This window comes from Pyrgilauda ruficollis, unplaced genomic scaffold (assembly GCF_017590135.1).
Source record: "Pyrgilauda ruficollis isolate IOZ18807 unplaced genomic scaffold, ASM1759013v1 scaffold40, whole genome shotgun sequence".
NCBI classification, from domain to species: domain Eukaryota; kingdom Metazoa; phylum Chordata; class Aves; order Passeriformes; family Passeridae; genus Pyrgilauda; species Pyrgilauda ruficollis.
Window position 1 is genome coordinate 5,923,706 of NW_024525490.1, and position 23,304 is coordinate 5,947,009.

The 23,304-nt window shown below is 36.9% G+C and overlaps 1 protein-coding gene across 1 annotated transcript in view; it reads right to left on the minus strand.

Annotated features, from left to right (window-relative positions):
• Positions 1-9,358: 9,358 nt before the first annotated feature.
• The window catches only part of KHDRBS2 (KH RNA binding domain containing, signal transduction associated 2), a 311,090-nt gene continuing 297,144 nt past the window's right edge, over positions 9,359-23,304 (minus strand). The window contains exon 9 of the mRNA XM_041477469.1: positions 9,359-10,431. Coding sequence (XP_041333403.1) covers positions 10,334-10,431 — 98 coding nt within the window. The 3' untranslated portion in view covers positions 9,359-10,333. The remainder of the gene's footprint in view (positions 10,432-23,304) is intronic.

Below are 23,304 nucleotides of genomic sequence, written 5' to 3' on the forward strand. Positions count from 1 at the left end.
CCTCATAAGTGTAACTAATTGTTTATTATATTCCTGAGTTAAAATAAAACATTCAACACTGTTACATAGCCTGGGAAAGCCAAGGTTTGCACCTAACCTTAACCAGCATTTTACACAGTCAGGCACAGCTGATGATGACACTTGTAACTCTGGTCAAAATCAGATCCAAAAAGTCTTTGTAAGATCTCAAGACAACAAAACCCACAACATTAGCAGGCTTTTACATTGACCTATTTGTCTACCCTCACACAAAACTGCTGACAGACCTGCTGAAGGACAATATAATCCATTCCTCTGTTTTAGCCAAACTCAGCTCTTTGCCATTCAACACCCTCCAAATCACTGGGAATGTCCACCACTGGATAAGAGCCTGTTTGGGCACACAACCCTTACACATTTCCACAATGTATCATCAACCTGTAACATCAACTTGTACATTAGGCAAGACTGCAATTAAAAAGTACGAGCACTGGGAAAATAAATCTGAGATAGGATCATTCTGGTGTTGACTAATTTGCTAATACAGACAGAGATTTTGCTTGTTCTACATATTTCTCCTGACCCCTTCACCACGCATCCCAAACATCTTTTTCTGGATCTGACAGAAAAAAAGATTTATTATTTTTCTGAACTGTTTAGCATTTTGACCAAAATCCTTAGGCTGAGCAGATACCCATCTTGGAAAATTTGCCATCTTGAAAATCCACCATCTTGAAGAGGACACAGTTGCATTTACAGAATATCTTAATGGTAGATAATATGGCCAGCCCTGCCAAAAGTATATTTACAAGAAAAGTGAGAGAAATGGAGGCATGGCAAATTATACTTTATAGCTTGTTCTGTATTTTTATCTGTGGGAGCTATGAATGAGAATGATTCATTGAAGTAAGTCCAGATGAAGAACCTGGTATAAAGTGTTATTACACCAATACATTATCTGCTTTCTAGATTCTTAAAGATATTCTTAGGGTTATTTTTAGTATTACAAAATCAGGTGCCTTATTTCCATTACTTTAGCTAAGCAGACTCCAAAGTAGAAAAACCCAAATGAACTACTCTGAATCTAAAATGATCCCTAAATTGGTATAAAATAAAACTTCTATTATTTCTAGAACTGTCAGTACTATAAAGTTTAAGAATATGTAGGTTTTTAGGGTACAGTCCAACTGTGCTCAGTGCTATGAGGAGGACATTGGGTATTTCCAGGTGTTTCAAGCCTTTAGCAGTGTTTTGAGAGGTCCTTCTTGCTCATCAAAGACATACAGCAAGAGAAACTTACCATGGCAACAGGTGATGCAGCTATAGAAAAATAGGGTTATAAAGGAAATTGATGAAGATAATTATAACAACAGGCTTCTTCAGTGCATATCTGGTACATGTAGGTAGGGTCCCTATACACACACATTCTGCTTTGGCTTCATCCAATTGCCTGGTGAAGTCCAGCAGGCACCAAGTGATGACAGCACAACTGCACCGTGGGCAAGGGAGTTCAGTTCTCAAAACAAATCCCAGCTCAGAATGCATCCTGCGCTTCATTTCCTGACGCAGCTTCCTACCCTCACCTGCTGCTTTGCCAATTGCACTTTATTACATCACTGTGACCTGCTGAGTGACCTCAGCCAAATCATGCGGCTTCACTGTTTTTCTGACTCTCCATTGTAAGGCAGAGATTGAAATACCTGCTGCCTTCAGTAACCGCTTTGAGTTCAGCGCAGCAATTTTCTTTTAAGCTCTGCTATTTCAGCTTTAAGGACTACACAGCATTATTGGGATGCCCATAACTCTTTCAAATGAGCACTCGATTCCCTAAAGCACATATCCCACATGCCTTCACAGTCTAATGGGCAACCCACTTTTGCCTTAGATCTGCAAACAGGTTCAGTGATACAAAAAGAATTGTGCCTCCTTCAGAAATGTGATAGTTCTCATGAAAATGAAGTGGTGACTACCATGAATGGATGAACTTGATTGCCAGGTTGAGATTTGAGCAAGCAACAGTGCCAAGCAAGTAGCTTCAACTAAATATTTTTCCTGCATGTGGGAAAACTGGTTATGATGACATGAAAGGTAAAATCTTGACATGGTACTGTATCTAAAGTACTCTTCCTGCATCCAGGTTATTTCACACTGATGCTAAGCAGGACATGAGGTGGATTGATGCAATCCAGTCCTTAACAGATAAGTGTGCTGTTTGAATTTAATTAAATTATAAAACAGATTACAGATCACATTCTGAATTTCATATTCCCTTTTCAGTCCTTGATGTCAGCATGGATTTTTAGTATATCCTGAGTAAGACCTGTAGGATTAAATTCTCCATCAGAAAGTGACTTTGCTTAACAGGAGTTCAATGTAATACAACATTCCTGTCAGTTGTTTGTATCTTTACATAATGAATTCTAAACCAGATATTAAAAAGGTATTAAATACTCAAAATAACATACAGGATAATAAAAAGAACCCTATCAGTTTTCAATACTCAGAGAATGCCACACTAAATTCCTGTATTATTAGCAAATAGCAGCATTTCATTTGAAGACAGTGTCCTTGATTATCTTTTCAGCTAAAATAAGTATATGAAACATTATGTTCTTCTGGGAAGAAGAGAAAAAAAGTGGGAAAAAAAAAAAAAAGAAGCTGCATTGGCAAGACCTTTTCACTGAATTTTGCCACTGGTTGTACAGGATTGTTATAAAGTTCAGGAAGAAATATAATGAATTATCAGCTGAGCAATGAATATGGAGTTAAAAGTGAATATAGTAAATCATGATACAAAATATCTGCATAGGTTGTTCTGTGTACTGTGCAGAAGTAAAGAAAGCAAGCCCCCCCAGAATGCTGAGTCACAGATGAGCAGCTCAGCAGTTCGTACCTCTGACTTGTTGGTGGCAACACAGTGTGAAGGTCTTGTAAGGCAAGGGCACGCAACAGGAGTATCCAGCGCTTTCCTGTGAGTGAGCCATCCATCATGAGCTAATGCATCCAGCATGGCAACAACAGTGCCAAACAAGATAGAAGCAGCTACTCTCACACTGTATAATAACACTGTATAACAGGAAACTATACCTCCATTAAATCAATAAGGTATAGCAGCAACAGAAATAAACAAGAAACATCGTTTTCATAATTAATTCTACTCTTGTCAGGGTACTGAAGCATTTCTGTTTTCCTTGTACATCCAAATGTTGTGAAAAGATATTAGGAAGTTCTGATTCTTCCCATATGGCATCTTGAAAAGTTCTTAGGGCACATGCAGGATATAGACAATCAACTGCACATATTTTTGTTTCATATTTATCTTTCTAATATGTGAATGACGACATATACCATTACAGCATGGGTGTGATCTTCTTCCAAGAAACCTCCCTTCTGATTTACATATTTGAAATATGTCTGCAATTGTATTTTCAACAAATCTTGCTATTCTTTGTAAAGCATAATAGGTTTCAAAATTAATTCAATTATTCTAGGAAAGGAGGCATTGATGTCTTTCAGTAACTACCCAACACAGCCTTTTAAAAGGATTTCTATAAGAAAAACAAACCTTTGAAACATGTTTTTAGTAGAAGCTTAGAAATCCGTATTTCTTATGCTTAACTTGACAAAAACTGCTTCTCTTTGAGAACGAAGACTTTGTTCCACAATATGGAACAATATGTTCCGATATGCACAATTTAGAGATATATTTCAACATGTTCTGCCAAGATCTAATACAAATAACTTAGTGCACCAGAGACTGTGAAAGGACAGAAAATCTTTCCTATACTCATACTGGCAGGCACAGTTCATCTTCAGATTCCATGGTTTCAGAACACTAATACTGTACACAATGTCTCCACCAAAAGATGTCAGCATTCTCAGGAGCAAAGCTCATACATAAATTGTCTAATAGCTATGTAGATCAGCAAATCTTTCAGTAGGAATCATTTTCCTTAATGTTTCAAATGAGTGTTAGCATCTGACTGCCAGGACCACAAACAAAACCAACTGAAGAAAAAGGAAAGGCTTAATGATTTCAAAGATTTCTGTCAGGTTCCAATGATAAACAGTAATGACTAGAAAAATTTAATTAGCTAAGAACAGAGTGGATGATGGTGATCATCTCTGAAGCCATAACTGGTTTGAGAAAGTTACCTGTGTGCCTGTTCTATCTCAGCAGACCAGTACAGTAAAATTGATAATGTGACACTTTTTCTGGTAACTCTTGGGTTTTAATAACCGACAGAAGTCACGGAGTGTATCTGAGATTTTAGTGGAGGACAAAAGACTTCGGAAGACATTAGCAGTATTTTTCTGTTCAGTATTCAAATATTTTTCAGTTTTTCCTGTGATTTTACTTGTTAATTCAGTTTCTTTTTGTACTTTGGTTAATCTGTTGACAACAGAGGATGACATGAAATAATAACAAATATGATCTTTATTCTTTGGACATTAAACTACAGCAAACCTTTACAATTATAGCCTTTCTTTTTGTGTAAAAACTTTGTAATCTGTTAGTGAAATTATTTTTTTAATCCTACCTTGAAGAAAATACATCTACAAATGAACTCTGTCCTCCTGATTCCCAAAAATCCATAGATTCTGATATAGGGATAAATTGGTTCTTTGTCACGTAGAATTCATTTATAACCTATTCTATGACTCTGACTTTATGAATATTTGTCCCAAACTCCTTTATCTTCTTGCAGTCTTGAGCCATTTATTGAAGTTCTACAACATTATAAAAGAATTCAGGTAATACTTATGAAAAAAAGCCAAACCTATTTTCTTTAACATCTTTGCTAAGAAATTGTTAGCAAACAGATTGTTTAATGAGATTATAGTCTTGTTTAGATCTGGTATTTCTTTCACAAAAGAAATTACAGAAGACAACAGGAGAACAATTTTCTCTCAAAATATATAGCCATTTAAGTAATTTAGGTAGAGTTTCTCAGTTGTCTCTTCCTTTTACACAGTATTTTTCCATAAACAAAAGGAAATTTACCAGTAAGCTTTACAGAATATGAGGTAGCCCTATAAAGGTTGCATGAAGAACACTGATATCCAGTGCTGTCCCTACTTAACCTTTATACAGTCTCAGCTTGCTTCTGCATGTTAATGCAATACAATATGGAAAATGTTCTAGGGCTTCCTTTCCTTAATGGATCACAGGCTTCTTTCATTAACTGTCAAAAACTTCTCTCCAATGTTTAGCTAATTTGAAGATTCTCCTTTACCTCCGTTTATAATTTTGTAGCTGCAATATTTGAATCTTGCAAAGCTTTAGACTTATTAGAAAGACAGTTCACAACACAACACACCTACTGTCAAACATGAAGGAAATACATCACTATTGTAGACCAAATTAGTTTTTATTTGAACACAATACATTGATTACTTGTTCTTGATTTTAACCTTCAGATAATAATCCTGGATGATATTTCATGAGGACTACCATAAATCCATATTATCATGATGAAGTAATAAGCCTTTCAACAGATGGACTCATATATGTTAATTATCCTGATCCTAATGGTAACTTGATTGCTTTACTCAGTTCCTGACAGGCAGCTCAGTACCTCAGTCCTGGCTGCTCCCTGGCAATACAGCCACAGGCCCTTCCATCCTGCCATGCTCACCCACAAGGTCTGCTCTCATTTCCTCGGAGCCACCACAGACACAGTGATGTGCTCCTCATGCCCTCGCTCCCCATCACTAACACCAGTGTGAGGCAGTTTGGAAGTCAGCACATCCCTAAATAAAATGGAGAAATCGTGGCTGGGCTAGGGAAGGGGCATGGAGTAAGGGATAGAGGTCACTTTTCTTTATGGCTGTAGCTCTGTCACTCTGGATGGAGGTTGAGGATCTCATTAAGCTACAAGAACATTGCCAATATCCTCTGTGGTGATGTCAGATATACTGTGCTTCCTGAGGTTCTTCATTTATTCATATGAAGATTTAAAATCTTTGTTGAAACACTGTAAGATAAGCTGAATAGGAAAGAGTTACATGGTGCTACTCCATTTTCTAATAAAAGTTGCTGCTCCAGAAATACCTAATTTTTTCAGTTAGAATGGCTCTTGAATACATGCAAAAAGGCTGCTAAACAAAATATAATTTGCTGATTTAACTACTAAAGAAGTGCAAAAAAACTATATAGCACTTTCTTCTAAAGATCAAACTGTTCTATATATAAGGTCAACACAGACAAACGAAAAAGTCTTAAAAATATTTGAAGAAAATTTTTGCCTTTCTAACTTCTCTTTCCCAGTGTTTTTCACTCATTTATTTTGGTATTTTATATTGCTTTTTTCTTTGTATTACAAACAAAACTAATTGCTAAGTGAGTTAAGCCAGATAAAGCGTCTGGTTGGTGACAAGTGTCTTGGAGTGATCTGTAGCATGAGTGAAATTACATGTTTTCTGGTGATGCACATGAGTTTTCAGGACCTCAGAATTGTGGCTGACCTGATGGTGGATGTGTGGAATGTGTCACAGTTTTTCATGGAAGACCTGAAGACAGCCGTTATTTAGAATAATCAGACTCTCTTGTTACTCTCTCAAAAATTAATAAAGTGGATTATGTTTTTTTCCTAAGACATAGCTGATTAACTGCAAGGCTTCTCCAGAAACACTAGTGAAATACACTTTTAGTTAGCACTGAACAGCACATGCAGTCTTGGGTAATTTTTCATACTATTTTCCTGAAAATCAATAGAAAAAATGTTTGCATAAACAGCTGTTTGCTTGCATTGACTTAACCTACTTTTTCAAAATAATTCTTATGTAAGAATAGTTCACAATGCATCATTTTACTGACATTTTCTGCCATTTTTAAAATTTAGACAAGTAATGGCTACAAAGTAGACTTAGAGACAGGAATATTAAAGGACACTTCTCTGCTATAAAGCTTTATTTATTGAAGTCCATCCTCAAGGAGTTCGCAGTAGTTACCCTCACATAAAAATGTGATGCGCAAGTGAGAAATTAATTTTATCTACTTTGTCATGGATCCCACTTACATCAGGTATGACCTGCTCACAGCTTTGTGTTGTTAATCATTTCAGCAAGGCATAGAAGAATTTCCTGGAATAGTAATATGGTATAATCTATAATACATAATAATCACAGTTATACCAGCATGAAACTATTTATAGCAATGGAAAACATTTTTCTTTTCTGTAGAGATACATACTGACCAAAGCAAATTACTGCAACTACATCCAAGGTGTGGAGATGGAAGAGTTTCCTACAGTGGCACACTCACACTGATGTGACTGTAATATGCAGACAAACCTTAATGCCATACTACATCACTTTGGTCTGTAGGGTGGTTGTACACATCAATAAAACCAATTTATAAAGATCTTGAGGCACCTCTTTGGAGAGGAAAATTAAACCCTTTATATCTTGTTATGCAATACAACTTGTGGCTTGTAAGTAACTGTTGAGTACCACGAAACCTGGAAAATGTTACATCATCCAGACCACACTCATAGGAAAAGATGCCAGAGTAATAAATGTGTCTAGGATTGTGTATTTGTGTAATCTTATGAAGTTAAGAATGATGACAAGAATTTTTACTTTTTGTACTGTGATTAGGTTTGCACTTCTGAGTCCATGGACAAGGCTGTAACTGAGCTGAATTTTTTTTGTGTTTCCAGCAATGACATTTGGCTTCGGCCAAAAATCTCACATATAAACTGAAGTCTGTTTAAGAAGGTCATCCAAGATACACCTTTATGTTTAAATGCATTTAACAGAGAAATACAAGTAATGCCTCCACCCATGCCATTGCATAGTAATACCTAAATGTCTCTGCCATTCTAAAGAATAAAAAAGAAAAAGCTACCAAGTATAAGTATAAAACTTCCTGTCTCTATACAGATACAATTTTCATAGGAAGAAAAGTCAAATATTTTCAGAAGCAAAGACAATCTAGCATTGCATTTTTCTTTGTTAAGTGACTATCCAAAATGTAGGCATGCTTTTAATAAACAGAAGCTCCTGTTTTAACAAGAGCAGTAATAAAGTACACCATCTTAATATTTACCATTAAAAGGCTAGATGACAAGATGTTTTTTATTGGAATGAAGAGTATCATAACACACATGTAAAAGTTTTGATTGCCATTATACCATGATCACGATGCTGATATGCAGAGAAACATTGCTGGAAAGACATTTATTTTAAAACTGCAGCTGAATAAGTGTTTGTCTGTTAGTAAAAACAAATGCAGAGATAAAACAGTAAATAGGAGAACCCCCTGAGATGCAGCAGAGCTTACCTGACCACTTCCCAGCAGATCTGCTGCTTAGCTGTCCAGTGCCTGTGAGTCCCTGAAATAGTGAGACAGAATAAACTCAATGTAACCATCGCGTAGCCTACTAAATTCACTTTAACACTTCAAAGGACAAAACATACTCATCATAAACTATGCAAAAAGAGCTAGCATGCAACTCCAGCTGCAAGAGATTTTGTTCACAAACTGAACAGCAATCGGCCTGTACTTTAGTCGCATCAAAAAAGTAAACCAATCACATTGACAAAAAGCCACTGTAAACAAAAAGACTGTACTGAAAGGATTAACAGTTTTGGCATCCCTACCATCAAGTTTTGCGCTCTTTTTTTTTTTCTTCATCAAAATTTAGGTTATATATTTGTTGTTAGCAAGAGTTGCATTACTATTATTGTTAATTTTAGTTCTGTTTATTACCTTGAGGGTTATATATTGTAGAATAATTTTGTTGTCACTAGTTAATGTTAATTAGTTGTTTTAATAGCCTATATACCTATTTGTTATCTTTTGGTAGGTTTACTTTTTTAACTATCAGTAACTTAATAACTGAGAATATTTTACATTACTGTTGCATACTCAAAATTACAGAGTTACTATTAGTGTTACCTGTTTAACGTTTAGTCATCCTTTGAGTCCTGCGACATATTTCCTTAATAATCATCAGCCATCAAGTCTGATAGTCTCAAAAGAAATATCAGCCCTCTAAACTGCCTTCAAGGGCGGTGATATTTAGCACTGAAAATTACAAATAAAGTTTTTGAAGTTGAGTACCAACAGCTGGGCAGTGACACTGATGATTTGTTTATCAAGACAAATTGTTATATACTACGAAAAATGCAGTCAACGCACTCTTCTGAGTGAAAACAAATAGGTGAATCTATGCAATGCTTACATGTTGAATGGGATATTTAATGTGCGGGGAAACTCAAAGGTTGAAGAACTAGCATTTAGACAGTCTAACAGTGGTAAGTGGTAATCTTACCTCTTTAAACTCCATTACATTCTCACGAGAGACATGCTAATACAAACAAGTCAATCAGAGTTTGTGTTTAGCAAGATCAAGCTTAAAGGATAGTTTAAAATCCATTTATTGTTCTAAAGCATTTTTTTCCATTAACATGTTATACATTAGTGGATACTAACCATGATTCATGTAACAGTTTAGTTTGTTAACTTTTATATTATTTAACAACCAGAAGTTATTAATACAACTTTTAAAGTCTTACACAAAAAATCTTAAAACAGGCTTGGGTTCATTTTTGTAATTTTTATATAAAAACATTTTAGGCATCTCTTGAAAAAGAAATAAAGCAGGCATTTAAAGCTAGAAAACAAGTAATTCCAAATTTAGTTTGTTACAAAAGGTTTCAGCTTTATTGACAAATTATGGCAAACATATTTGACAAAATTATGGTTTCCTATTTAGAGAAGCTTACACATGGAACTTTAAGTGATTTTTTTTAACAAATACAGGTTAAAACACTGAACAACTTCAGTTAGCTACATACATACAGTAGCTGCTTGTTTTCAACCCCATTAAAACAGCATTTAAAATTAAATTTACAAACTTAATATCGAGCATCTTAATCTAAACTAACATATATTAAAAAAGACAGGTTAAAACATCTTATCTACAGCTTGATTATTGTCTGGCTCGAAAAAAAAAAAAAAAAGATCATATTACAGTCTTTCAGCAACCCTAAACAGAAACTCAGCCTTAACTAGTATGTAGAGAGACTCAAGAGCTGTAACAGTGTCATGCTTTTTAGTTACACACAGCAATGAATACAACCAACAGAACATCATCTTTGAATAGTTTATAGACAATGCTTGCCAAAGGTTTTTTGTCTGTTTTTTTTAAGTCCGTGTTATAAAATAATACTAATGCCAATGTCACGCCAATGTTATAGGAAATACAAGTAGTACATAGGATAATAATGAGCAGTAATTCCTAGGATAGAAAAGAAATGGACTATTACTTGTCTTGTTGCTGTTTATGTGGAGACCACAGGCTATTAATTGTCTTTGAGATGAGGTCACAGATGAGGAGGACCTTCAATATCTACCATAGGGGTGTTCCCTGTATCCCCCTCTGGCTGACCTTGGAGGTGGTGCCTTTAGGCTGGAACGGGTCGTGGCCCATTCTTCTTGTGCTAAAAACAGAAGAGAAAAACAAGTTTTGTAAATATCTAAAATTCAAAGAACAAAGGGATGCCACTGCTAATGGCTGTCAAAATTCTTGAGGGTTCTGGCTGAAAGCTTTAGAAAATGAAATGAGGATGGTGTTATCATCCACTTCTTTATCCTCCCACAAAAAAAACTTACAGAAAACTAACCTACTTCTCTACACAGGAAACCTGTCTATCTTAGGAAGAAAAAAAAGCCTTACTCCTTCACTTTCAGCAGAGAATGAATAACTACTGTGTTGGCGGTACAGTCAGCTCTGGAAAAATCACTGCATTAGTCTGCCAGTTCAGAATTTATTTGATGTTTTGAGTTTCTAGTATTTAAGTTAAAGCAGAAATCCGAGCAGCATTTTATGCAGTTGGTATGGTAACAAGATGAAGAGTTGAATAATGAAAAGATAAGAAAGATGTATTTGATTTTTAATTTCCATTTGAGACCAAAGAAAGAAAATAATGGAAGAAAAATGTGTAGAAGTGAAGCTACCATGAAGCAAGAGGAGATTTTACTTTGCAGTATCTTTAGAATACTTTTTCATATTTAGTGAATCAAATATGCTCAGGAAGAATAAGCTAAAAACTGTAAGTTTAGTTCAGTTTTTACAGTGCTTCTACAAATCTTCTTCTTCCTCCCTGACATGATATTTCTGGAACTGAACCATCCCAAAGGCACAATCAGTAAACTCCCTACAGTCCTGATCCAGCAGTTGAACCTAAAACTTGAATTATCTTCTAAATCAAACAGTAGGTCATCAAATTATTTCTGGTTTTGCCTTCCACTGACTTCACCTGATCACACTTAGAGTGATTAAAGTGGAAATGCACAAGCTGCAGTGTATCATATCATGCCAGACTGCAGCATTGCTGGTATCTTGTTTTTGCTAATGACTGCTGACCATTGAAGCCACTAAGAAAATAAATATGTCAGGAGGCAAAAAACCCTAAATGGTTAAATCAGGTATCAAATATTCCTTATATGCAAAAATATGTCACTATGAGAAATGAAAATATAAAACACAAAAACACTGTTAAAATTCTGAAAGCTATTTCTTCTCTGCAAGATGTCTTCTCTACAACTGCTCTTCATTATCTCATTGCCTTGAGGTATGAGGGGAATAGCAGCTGCAGAGCTAAAGCGAGTTCAGGCTAGCATGTATGGAGTGGGCATCTCTGGAAAAGATCTGGTAGCAGTTGATCTTGCTATGGAACAAGAAACACTCCTGCTGTGATTTTTTGGTGCACTCAATTTATTTTCTTTCTCTTTGAGTTCTTCAGGATGTTCTCTTTTTGAAAATAAGGGGTTTTATGGTCACATGAAACCAAAGTTTGCTGTGGAAAGCTACTGCCTAGAGGGTTGAAGAAGTGGCAGCCAATATGATATGGTTCTAAATCCTCAGGTCTCTCATTCCTACAGGGAATAAGTTTCTGTATAGTGAATTTAAAAATCCTACATCTGCAGTATATATCATTATATCCTTTAAAAATGGCGTTTTGCTGTAAATTTTTTCCAGCTTCAGTTACCCTTTGCTCAAGTGTTACTACATTTGCAGAGAGGCCTCGGGGACAAGAAAGATTTATATGAAAAAGAAAAGCTTCATTTATATAAATGAGAATGACTGAAGTAGTAAAAAATATTCAGTAAATCTATAACACAAAGACAAGCCAATTTCTTGGTCCTTTTTAGTCCCCTCACCACTGTGCAGATTGGAGCACCTTCTTATAAAGGTGAAATGTACAGTCTTTTGGTAGTACTCATGCAGTAAAAAATGACTTTATATTACCAACTGGAGGAAACTGCTTTTCCTTGACTGTTCATAAAACAAATTGCTCCTGTGACTGTACCAGCTTCTGATATGGAACAGAAAATGAATCATAATTTGTGGTACAAGCCTCTTATACTCATTTTTTTTTCAGTAACACAGTGGACCTATTTTCCATGATTTCAAGCTTAAACAGCATCATTGAAATAAGAAGTGACTCCATAGCCAAAACAGACGTGGAAATTCTAGGACTACAGCCTTTGACTGGGAAAACTCTGGTGTGTACCCCACATACAGCAGTAAAGGTTTATATATTTATTGTGGAGAAAGCAAGATGATAGGAAGCAGCACTACTAAGAGTCTCTGAACCACACAGTGCCAGTACATTACTAAATGCAGCTACACCAAAAGAGAAATCAGATTGCTAGTGGTTTTATCCTAGAGGGGTTTTTAATGAACAACCTTATACCTGTGTGCTAGTCATCACAGGTTTGATGACATGAAAGCTGCTCTTTCAAGTCTTCCTTCCAGAACTCCAAGGTAACCTTTTTCTTTCAGCACCAAGGGAAGAAAGGGAGCTCCTGAGAATGGAAATCTCCGTCTTTGGGAACAATCTTAAAAGGCTAGAGTCCTATAGACTATCTCAGCAGTCACACACAGATTTAGGTAGCTCATTGGGTAGCAGAAGGGTCGAAAGTTTGATGACCAGGCTGAGCTTCACTGTGAGAACAGGAGAAAAGTGAGTGACCCTGGTCTTCTCTGAAAGACTGTGGCAAAAGGGGAAGGAAAGAGAGCATGGACATATTTCATCTTAAGAAAGTGACAAGTATTTCATCTTAAGAAAGTGACATGTTAATGAAATGGAAACTGAGAGGCATTTCAGCTGAAGAGCAGGCAATAGATGTAGCTTTGGAGAGAGAAAGGTAATTGGGAGAACTGCAAGAGACTGCCCAAGAGCTGAAGAAAGGTGCAGGGTGGTTGTTGTGTTCTAACGCTGATTCTTTTTCCTTTTTTTCTCATTCCTGGGAAGAACAACCCTGTGGAGTCTGACCTTCCTCTTCCCTCAGTGACATCCAGATTTCCATCCAGTCTTTCTGCTCTAGCAGACCACACTCATTCCCTGTCCTTTTCACTTTTGACCATCTCCAGTGCTATCAGGTATCAAAGACTATGGTTAAAAAGAAATCCACACAAGCAGCTTAATAATTCAAGGCAGAGGGTTCAGTTTGTTCAGGAATTTGGTGTTATTGGCAACTTTGCCATTCTTATTTAAGAAGAAATATTTTTTGTTTTGCTTTCAGAATCTAAAAGTATAAGTTATTGCAGCATGATGGAAACTTAAGAGAGTTCATAGGTGAGGAATCTGAGAGTGCTTGGGCTGAAGGATTGCTTTGGGTGTGATAGTGTCATAGCTACTTTGCTAAGAAAGATATGTGAAGACATGGGCACAGCCCTTTTAATTACACTGCATATGTCTCCCAAACCTCTATATGCTCCTATGAATTGGTATTTGAAGCTCACGTTTAGGATATAAAATTAATTCTTATTATCACAGGCAATCAGCACCCTTGGTTTATGTCTGACTGAATTTGCATGTTAGTGTTTTTGCACTGCTTTATATGGTTCAGATGGTCTCATATTTACTTTACTGCATTCACTGAGTTATAAAAATGATCCCAGTATTTATTACAGACATAACTTATACATTACTTGAGGCTGCCTTTAAAGATTATTTTTTGATCAACTGCTAGGAGAGTCAGATTGCAAAAAGATAATTTAATTTTTAACCTGATAAATTTCTTTGAATATGGGATCAAAAGAGTAACAGTTATAGCACAGAGATGGGTACATATGAAGTTGTTTCTTTCTTACTATTTTATCTATGCATTATTGAAAGCACAGAAAAATTCAGTGGTCTATCCATGTAGTGGTTATCATCACATGCAAAATGTCTTTATGTAAAGATTTGAGAAAATCACATATCTTTAACTCTTCATTTTGCATTCTGCAACCTTATAATGGAACTTTCCAGAATTTAATAGAAGTCTTTCAAATATGCAAAAAATAAAAAAATGCAATATCTAAAGGGCAGATCACAATAATGGATGAGCTAAAATAAAAATATATATTAATGGCATGTGATTTACATAGGAATATATTATCTCCTTACTATTCTTCATTTATAGTCATTGCTTAGACCTGGTAATAATCAAGATCTGATCACTTTTTCTTCCCAGTAACTTATTTCACATCTGAATGTTGCCCACAATTACTGGGCACAGTTTTACAGATTTCTGGTCAATTATTTTGGATAGGTGGCCAGGAAAAGATTAGAAAGAGCTATTCTGATTAGATAGTTAAGATGTATATAACAGCAAGTAGTGTAATGGTTCAATTAATGGTTTGATTTTTCATTTACCTTTTGGTGTTTTAGAAACAGAAGTCGATTTTTATTCAGAATAAAACAGTTTTCTTTTCTGTGAGAAAAAACCCCCAAACTTTCACTGCATATGTGTGGAGAGAGCACACTGCACAGGAATTTGGATTATTTGTTCTACTCCTTGTTTTCTCAGTGACCTTGCACAATTGTTCAATATTTTGTAGTATGGCTTCCTCACTGGTGGAATGAGACAAAAATACCTCTATCCCCGGGGTGTTCTGAGATGTAATTAATTGCCTGAGCAGTAAGAGAAAAGTGATATAGATGTGCTGAGCAGAAGACTCAACAGAAACCAGACATAGCTTTAAAGTGAGAACTCTTAGAATGCCTTTCTTTAGACAATTCAATTTGTGCTGTATTTCTAGTAAGCCTCCATAGAAAGATAGATGGAGACAAAATACCACTTGCAAATGGTTGGAAAATTTGTCCCACAAAAGCTAATGACTGAAGCTCAACTAACTTTGACAAATCCAGTATTTCAGCCCAAAAATTCACACAGAAAAGGTAGCTGCACTTTTCTTGTGCCATAATTGGACAAGTATATATTATTTTAGACAAAAATGCAAGAATAGATTTTTTTTTTTTAAGGAGAACATGCACTTTTTTCAATCTTCTGGTCTCTTTTTGCTTATGCACAAAGTTTGCAAAATACACAGGATTTTCTGACTTCACATCTATGCATTTTATTACTTTGTGAGAAGAAGTGACTCTTTCGAATCACAAATGGTGCCCTTCTTATTTGAAATTTGGAGTTTTGAGAAGACAAGAAATGTTTTCAAAACACAGGCTCAAACCAATTAAGCTAGTTTATACCATTTTAAGTACTCTTTATTTTACTACGCCTGCAATATGAAATATATACAGCTTAAAAACTAGAAATGAATGGAAAACCTTGTGGTTTAATAGTCTACTTGCTGAACATGGCCACAGCTCCTCAAAAAAACCCACTACTGCCCCTATGCTTGATAGTACCTTCTCTTCAGGTGGGCTGACAATCTAAACTATGTGGCTGCTCCAAATTTGTGTAAGGGTTGAGAGCTTCCCTGGCTTAAACTGGTAGTGGAGGGTCCCAGAAATGCTGCAGCTGGCAGCACTGGAGCAGAAAAGTGCCTGTGCAGTCCCCTCTGCCAGCCCTCCCTGCAGGTTCAGTAATGGCAGCCAGGCTTGCAGTAGTGACCACTGGAGAAAATGATTCCTCAGAAGGCTTCAGCCACTTTTGTAGTGAGCACCTGCCACAGACAGGGAAGGAGCAGCATCAGAGTACACTGACAACTAGTTTGGGAAACTGCAGTGCCAGGAGGAATAGGAGTCTTATCAGTGCTGTTGTGAGTGTGAATGTTGCAGTGTAGAAGGGGTTTCATTTTTCACTTATCTTCAGTAAAAATGGATTTTCTATTACTTTATGGTCATGCAACATGAAACATGCAGTGATATACTGCATCTGGAATTAAACAGATGCACATGAATATTACAGGACTTTTGTCTTAAGATTCTCCTACTATATAGTTCCCATGGTGCAAGACAGTGAAATTACCATTTGAAATGTTACATAGGAAAGTTTTGCATGATTTACTTATTCTTATTCTGTCATAGAAAATGATTTATAATTCAGAAGTAATAGAGGAAGCACAATAAGTTGCTATAAATTAAAACCAGTCTTGTGCTACATGCAGAATTTTTTTTTCATTTTCGTAGCATAACTGGACTACAAAAGTTTTAGGAGATACAGACAGTTAAAATAATGTAATGAGTTTAAATATGGGACTTTCTAAAGAATTATAGTCTAATTAAAACATTGATTTGACAAAACAGCAATAACTCTAGTATCATCCCCACATTAGTCATCGTAGCTGAATTCAAAATGTGCTCCCTTCCCTGCAAACTTTCAAAATCATGCTCTTATGAAAATCATAAATCTCCTCTGAGGGAATGAATGCCACTTGAGATACAACTAAGGTGATTCCTCTAGTAAAAGAATTGTTAAAATTTTGCAGAAAATCAAGAAAATGCTTTTGCCAGTTCATTGTGTCCCACAGTAGGAATGCCACTATCAGTAAGTATAGGAATGATTGAAATAGAAGATTAAAGGAGGGCAATTTATTTGGTGCATCTTCTGTCCATATGCAGTAGAAATCTTCATTGCCTCCTGTTTCCAGTTGAATAAAAAAATTGAGTTCTGTACAGGAAGACTCAGAAGCACTTCTGAGTTCCCAGGGCTGGGAACTGAGCATCTTCCTCATGCTCAGCAAGAGATCAGACGCCTCAATCAGCCCAAAATGAAGATGGTCATGCAGGGCCATGTCATACTCCTCAGAGCCATGGCACATGTAGCAAGGTTGTTAGCAGGGACAGTTTGGGGGCATCAGGATTCAGGTGCTGCATCAATATTAGCACATGGTGCACACCAATAGGGATGAACTGCAGAGGAAAACAGCTGACTGAAGACCTGATATTCACAATACAGCTCCTACAGGTATTTTTCATTTCAGACTGGCCTAGTTTGAGCCTCTGGAAGTGAAATCTCACAAACAGTTGGGATTGCATTTTTTGCTTTAGTTTCAAACTAAAATTTATGTACTTTGAATCTACTCAGTGATGTGGAAAGAAGACCCATAAATGCAGACAACTGGTAAATCTGCTTCTAAGGAACACTCCTGCTAGTATACTATATACAGGAACACTGCCGTGCTAGTATAGAAACACCAGCATGTGCTAAACAGCCAACCAGGTGCTCTGTCAAGACACCACAAAAGCTCCACCAAAATGGTACAATCTGCACCTCTATTGCCTAATTAATAATAAGATATATTAGGAAGTGGTTGGAAAGTCACATCCAGAGAGTAGTGGTGAATGGCTCAGAGTCCTGATGGACATGAGTGACAAGTGGTGTCCCTCAGGAGTCCATACTGGGACCAGTGTTATCTGACACCTTCACTAATGACAGAGGCCAAGGGATCGAGTGCACCCCCAGCCAGTCTGCAGATGACACCGAGCTGAGTGGTGCTGTTGACACACCTGAAGGACAGGATGGCATCCACAGAGACAAGGACAAGCTCCAGAAGTGGCCCAGGGGAATCTCATGCAGTTTAACAAGACCTGGTGCAAGGCTGCACCTGGCTCAGGGCAATCCCTGGCATCAATCCAGGCTGGGGATGAGCAGATCAAGAGCAGCCCTGATGGGAAGGACCTGGGGGTAGAGGAGAGGCTGGACATGAACCATGGCCTTGTGCACTCATAGTCCAGAAATCCAACTGGATCCTGGGCTGCACCAAAAGCAGTGTGGTCAGCAGGGTGAGGGAGGTGATCTTAGCCCCTGCTCTGCTCTGGTGAGACCCCACCTGCAGGGCTGCATCAGCTCTGGGGTCCTCAGCACAGGAAGGATACGGACCTGTTAGAGTGAGCCCAGAGGAGGCCAGCAAGATCATCAGAGGGATGGAGCAGGTCTCCTATGAGGAAATGCTACAAGAATTGAGATTGTTCAATATGGAAAAGAGAAGGTTTAAGGATGAACTAATTGCAGCCTTTCAGTATCTGAAGGAAAATCACAGGGAAAATGGAGAGTGACTTTTTACAAGAGCATGTAATGACAGAGGAAGGGGAAATAGCTTCAAACAGGAAGAGAGCAAGTTTAGATTAGAAATTGGGAAGAAACTACATTGTAAGGGTTGTGAGGCAATGGGACAGGTTGCCCAGAGAAGTTGTGACTGCCCTATCCATGGCAGCATTCAAGGCCAGGCTGCATGGAGCTCCGAGCAACCTGGTCCAGTGAAAGGTGTCTTCATCCATGGCAGGTGGGTTGAAACAACATGATCCTTAAGGTCCTTTTAAACCCAAACCATTCTATAATGTTATTATTCATTCCATGATGCTTTTGAGACCCAGACACCAAGGAAAGTTTTCTTTGGTATGTTGCCATAATATTTTCTAGGAGACACCAAATGTATACACTCAGATTATATAAATGAAAAATTGGTGCACATTAGTAAGACTTTGTTAATTACTGTTGGTAAAGACATTGTAATCACAAGCCATGTGAAGTCAAACACTGTAATGATGAGAATCAGACCTACATCTCTTACATCTGCAAATCAGTCACTATGAATTATTTGAGCACTTGATTTCTTACATTTGAATATTTAAATGAGACTCGGGGCTAGAAAAAAATAGGGCAAGAAATCCTTAGCATGCTGAGCTTAATGAATATCAGGACCAATGATCTACAATGCCAAAGTTATTAAAAATGAGAAAGAACCTTGGACTCAACAACTGAAAAAAACCTCCTATCTCCATCTGCACAGGAATTGGTATGAAGTGCTATTTCAAAATTCACAAGTATTTTCTCTGAGTACATTGTGACATGGCTTCATTTGACTTTGTCATTGCCATAGAGAGTTTATTTCACACTAGGGTGACAGTTCCTTGAGTTCCAGGACATGAGCATGTTTATGTCTTTTAATGAAGTATGAGAATTCATGTCCCCTAACGTAACATCTCTTCAATCAAGCTCTTTTTATCAGAATTCTAGAGGTTTGAACCCTCCATACATGCTTTCCTCCACTAATTTCATCCTGATATACTTACTTTTACTTGTTCAGCAGAAACTATTATTGTTATTGTAGAAAAAATTAATTTACTAAATGAAACACTTTTTAGGACAAACAGAGAATGAAAAAACAATATAATAAAAGAGTAGTGGAATATTGCTGTACATTTTTAGTTGTTATCTATAAAGGCCTATAAAGAATTTGTTTGTGAAGTGCCATCTCCGTAGAGGACTACTCAGTAAACTAATTGCTATAACAATTACAAAGCTCTTATATGGAGTGACTGGCAGGGAATTATTTGTGAAATAGTTAAATCATTGTGACAGCATTTTACAACTTAAATGATGTCTTACATTAAAAGCAATTCCACCAAACAGTTACACGCTCCAATTTTAATTAAAAATTGAATTATCCTAAAACCAAGTACCCAATTCTTTACAACTCCCTAATGCTAAACTGGAGTAGAATAAGCATCAAAAAAAACCATGGTCATTTAAGAAAATCTAAACAGCTGAAAATTTTTGGTGAAGACAAAAAATATTTAAATAATGTCCCCTTAACGCAGAGACATGCAGTAAAACCTTGCAAGCTTCTCCTGAAAAGCAGCAGTAATGTGACTGGAGTTCATTTATGTCTTCCCTCTTTGTATAGGTGCCAAGCTACAGATTAAACTTTCTAACTCTTGCCTAAGGCCTTTGGCAGATGGTGTTATTCTAATTTAATTGTGGTGGTTTAGGAGCTTATAGACTTCAACCTATCCTTTCACTCTCTGTCTAGGGTTTCTGCTTTTTCAGTAGTAGCACAAGAAGTCTGAGTGTACTGGTCTTTCAGATACTGCAGTTCTTGACCTGACATAAAAACATAATGGCCATAATTTTCAGGAAATACACAAGGCAGGATATGCACCAGGCTGTGAACTGTGGCATCTGACAAGATGCACACTCTCAGTACTGTGGCAGTCTCCCTTTGGAAGCAGGGGCCGAAGCCTCTGGATCATTCTGCAGCCGCAACCGGCAGAGCTCACTGCTGGAGTCTCCAGCCTTGGGAGAGCTAAGACAGAAAGAGTCGCTGATAAACAAAGTTTGGAATGCTCTGATCAGTACAAGGGCAAAACAGGATTCAGATGAATAAAAAAACCAGTAAAGCAGGTCGGTGTAATGACTTCTTGGTTCTGCCTTGCCTGCAAGTCATATACTCTTCTCTGTTATCTCTCTAATGTGGCCTAACACAACACAGCGCTTGACTCAAAAATGCTGCTTCCTCTAAAAAACAAAAAACAGGGAAAAGGAGAAAGAAATGAGAACATTAATTGATAACAAAGGGCTTTTTATTTACAATGGTCCTTTCCAGGGAAGATGCTTTTTGGAGTTGGGTATCACATTACATACAGGCAGGAAAGATTCTTAGTTACCAAACTTTAGGTCTACATTTTATCCTAATCAATTTGTAAGACAAATCATTAAACTCATGTTTTCACTAGTTATTTCTTCAGATGACAACAGTGCCAGAAGGGAAATCACAAAATTACTAACATATGATGACAGCAAAGAATATAAACCTTTTGTTCATAAATTAATCCAATTTCATGCCTTCTCCCTTAAAACATCAGCATCAAGTTAACATGACACCATTACCTTAGTTTAGACTTATCTGCAGGCATCAAAACCTTCAGTGACAGAAGTATCATAAATTTTTGTGAGTGTGATTAGAGGGGAGGATGTTTTACATTTTTGAAAATTTGTACAGTACTTTAAATGACTGGTCTTTTGTTTTTAAACTGCCTTCTAAAAATATTTCTTTACCACTCACATGAAGAAGCCTGTAAGGGCCACATTCCCAAGATTTTCAGGCATATGTCCCAAATTTATGTTCCTCAGCCTGGAACAGCAATCTTCAAAATTCTCAAGCAGTAGCTGCATAATCCTGTTCTTATAAAAAATTTGTAGGAATCTCATAATTCCTGAGTACTGTATTTCCATGTGCTCAGAGACTGCTGCAGGGAATGCTTTGAAGTGTCTCTACTTTGATCCTTCTGAGAGACTGGGTGACAAGCATGTCAAATGACAACACAGCTTAAGTGTCTAACTTTGTCAGGGGGTTCTGTACTGCACATTTTCATTCATGGAACATCCCTTAGTCATGGGAAGCAGTGTGAGTCTACATACATCCCTGATCTTTCTATTGTCTTGGGAGATGCCATGGCTGGATTTGGAGGGGATGGAATACTTACAAACCTTCATAAAAGAAACTGAGCAAGGAGTTAAGGCAGTTAAGTTATGGATTTTACAGCAATGAATACTGTTTAGGAATCTATCTTGCCCAGCTTACGACAAGTGACTTAAGATTCCTCCTTGGTTTGTACTTCCATCTAATGAAAGAGATGTGAACTTCCTGAGAATTAAATGCTGTTCAGGTGGGCTCTGCTCTGAAACGCTCCTCTAATTTTTGGAACCATACTGTGTAAAATCCATAAATACATAAATCTTATGATCTTCTGAGGAAATAGCTTCCCCAATCAGAATTCTCCACAAGTTCTTTTAAAAGGAGCAGAGAAGAACCCATGAGATGTAAAACACCTGCTACTTCTCAGGAGTACAGACAGCAAGGAAAGTCATAGCAGGCAGCTCATATAGGAGTACTATTGCGCTCTATACTTAAGAAGCTACAAAGAACTCTATTTTATATTTTAAAAAGATTCTAAGTATGAAGCAGCATTATTATTTAATTGAATCTACTTCACGAGAAATGAAAAAAAACCTTCTCAGGATTGAAAATTGTCCTCCCTAAAGGTAAGTTGGAAGGAAGAGGATGCACGGAAGAAAGTAAAAAAAAAAAGCCAAGCTAGTAAATTTTTGATAATTTAGATATTGTTATTGAAAAGGATAAGAGAGAAAAGATAAGTTGTTGCACAAAACACCTAAGAGCTGACAACAAGACTTTATTCATGTACCATTTGTCTGTGGTCTTATTCAGAGATTGGGAGAATTTTGAATTACAGAGGTGTGCCAGAAAGAATTGTAAAGGAGGAATATAGCCTTGTTATGGAAGGCAAAACAAGGTGTCAAATTGAGCTGAAATGAAAGAAAAACTTGACTTCTGCAGGATGGCGAAAAATGAAGGGGTTGCTGATTTAATACAGTGGGATGGATTCAGGAGTAACTCACAATGAGTTACAAAACATCCTGAAAAAGTAGGGAACTGGAGACACAGAATTAGGGTAAAGTTAGGTGAGGATGAAAAGAGGTGATAGATCAGATACAGAAAGAATATCACTGTATGCAGAAAGAACTCAGAAACTGAGGAAGTTAAGCACATATTCTATAGCTCTATAGCTCTGTGTACTCAGATTGCCTCCTCAGATAAATAGTGGTGACCTGGGAATGACAGAAGTTCCTGCATGTGTTTCTAGGGCATGAAATTGGCAAATTTACTAATCTCCTAAGCAGGTGAAGCAAGAGCAGCATAAATACTTATATATAAATGTATCTACTATCAGGAAGTAGCAAAATTGCAATCTGAAATATTATTCAACTTTAAGTTTATTCCAAGTGATTGATAACACTCAGATCTTTGTATGCAAATGCCAACTCAGAAAACAGTTCAAGCAAAAATTAAAGCAAGTCCACAGTTATGAGCCATGTATTTTAAGTCTAGCATAAGGAAACCCAGGCATATTGGGTTTGTTTCAGCTGCTGAATGGAAAACAAAAAAAAAGGAGCTTCATGCAGAGCATAAACTTAGTCATGATGCCACTCTGTGAACACTTTGTAAGCCTCAGCTAATTAGTCCATTCAAAATCCCTGCTGGGAAAACAAGTAATATTCTTCTAGTTTTACAAATGAGGGATTGGAAGGAAAGTGACACTACTTTAAATGTCTTGCCCAAACACATGGAGATTCAGCATGGTGGAGTGTAATTAAAAGTGAAACAGTGAGTAATTCTCACTGCTGAGCTCAGACTATTCTTTTTTGCATTGCCTAAAAGCTTAGGAGTTCATTCAGGACAGCAGTGGAGAGGGGATCTGTAGATGGGAGGAAGGATCTTCCACTACAGCTATTAAAAATGTATGTGCAAAAAGGAAGCAAAACAAAGGGTAACT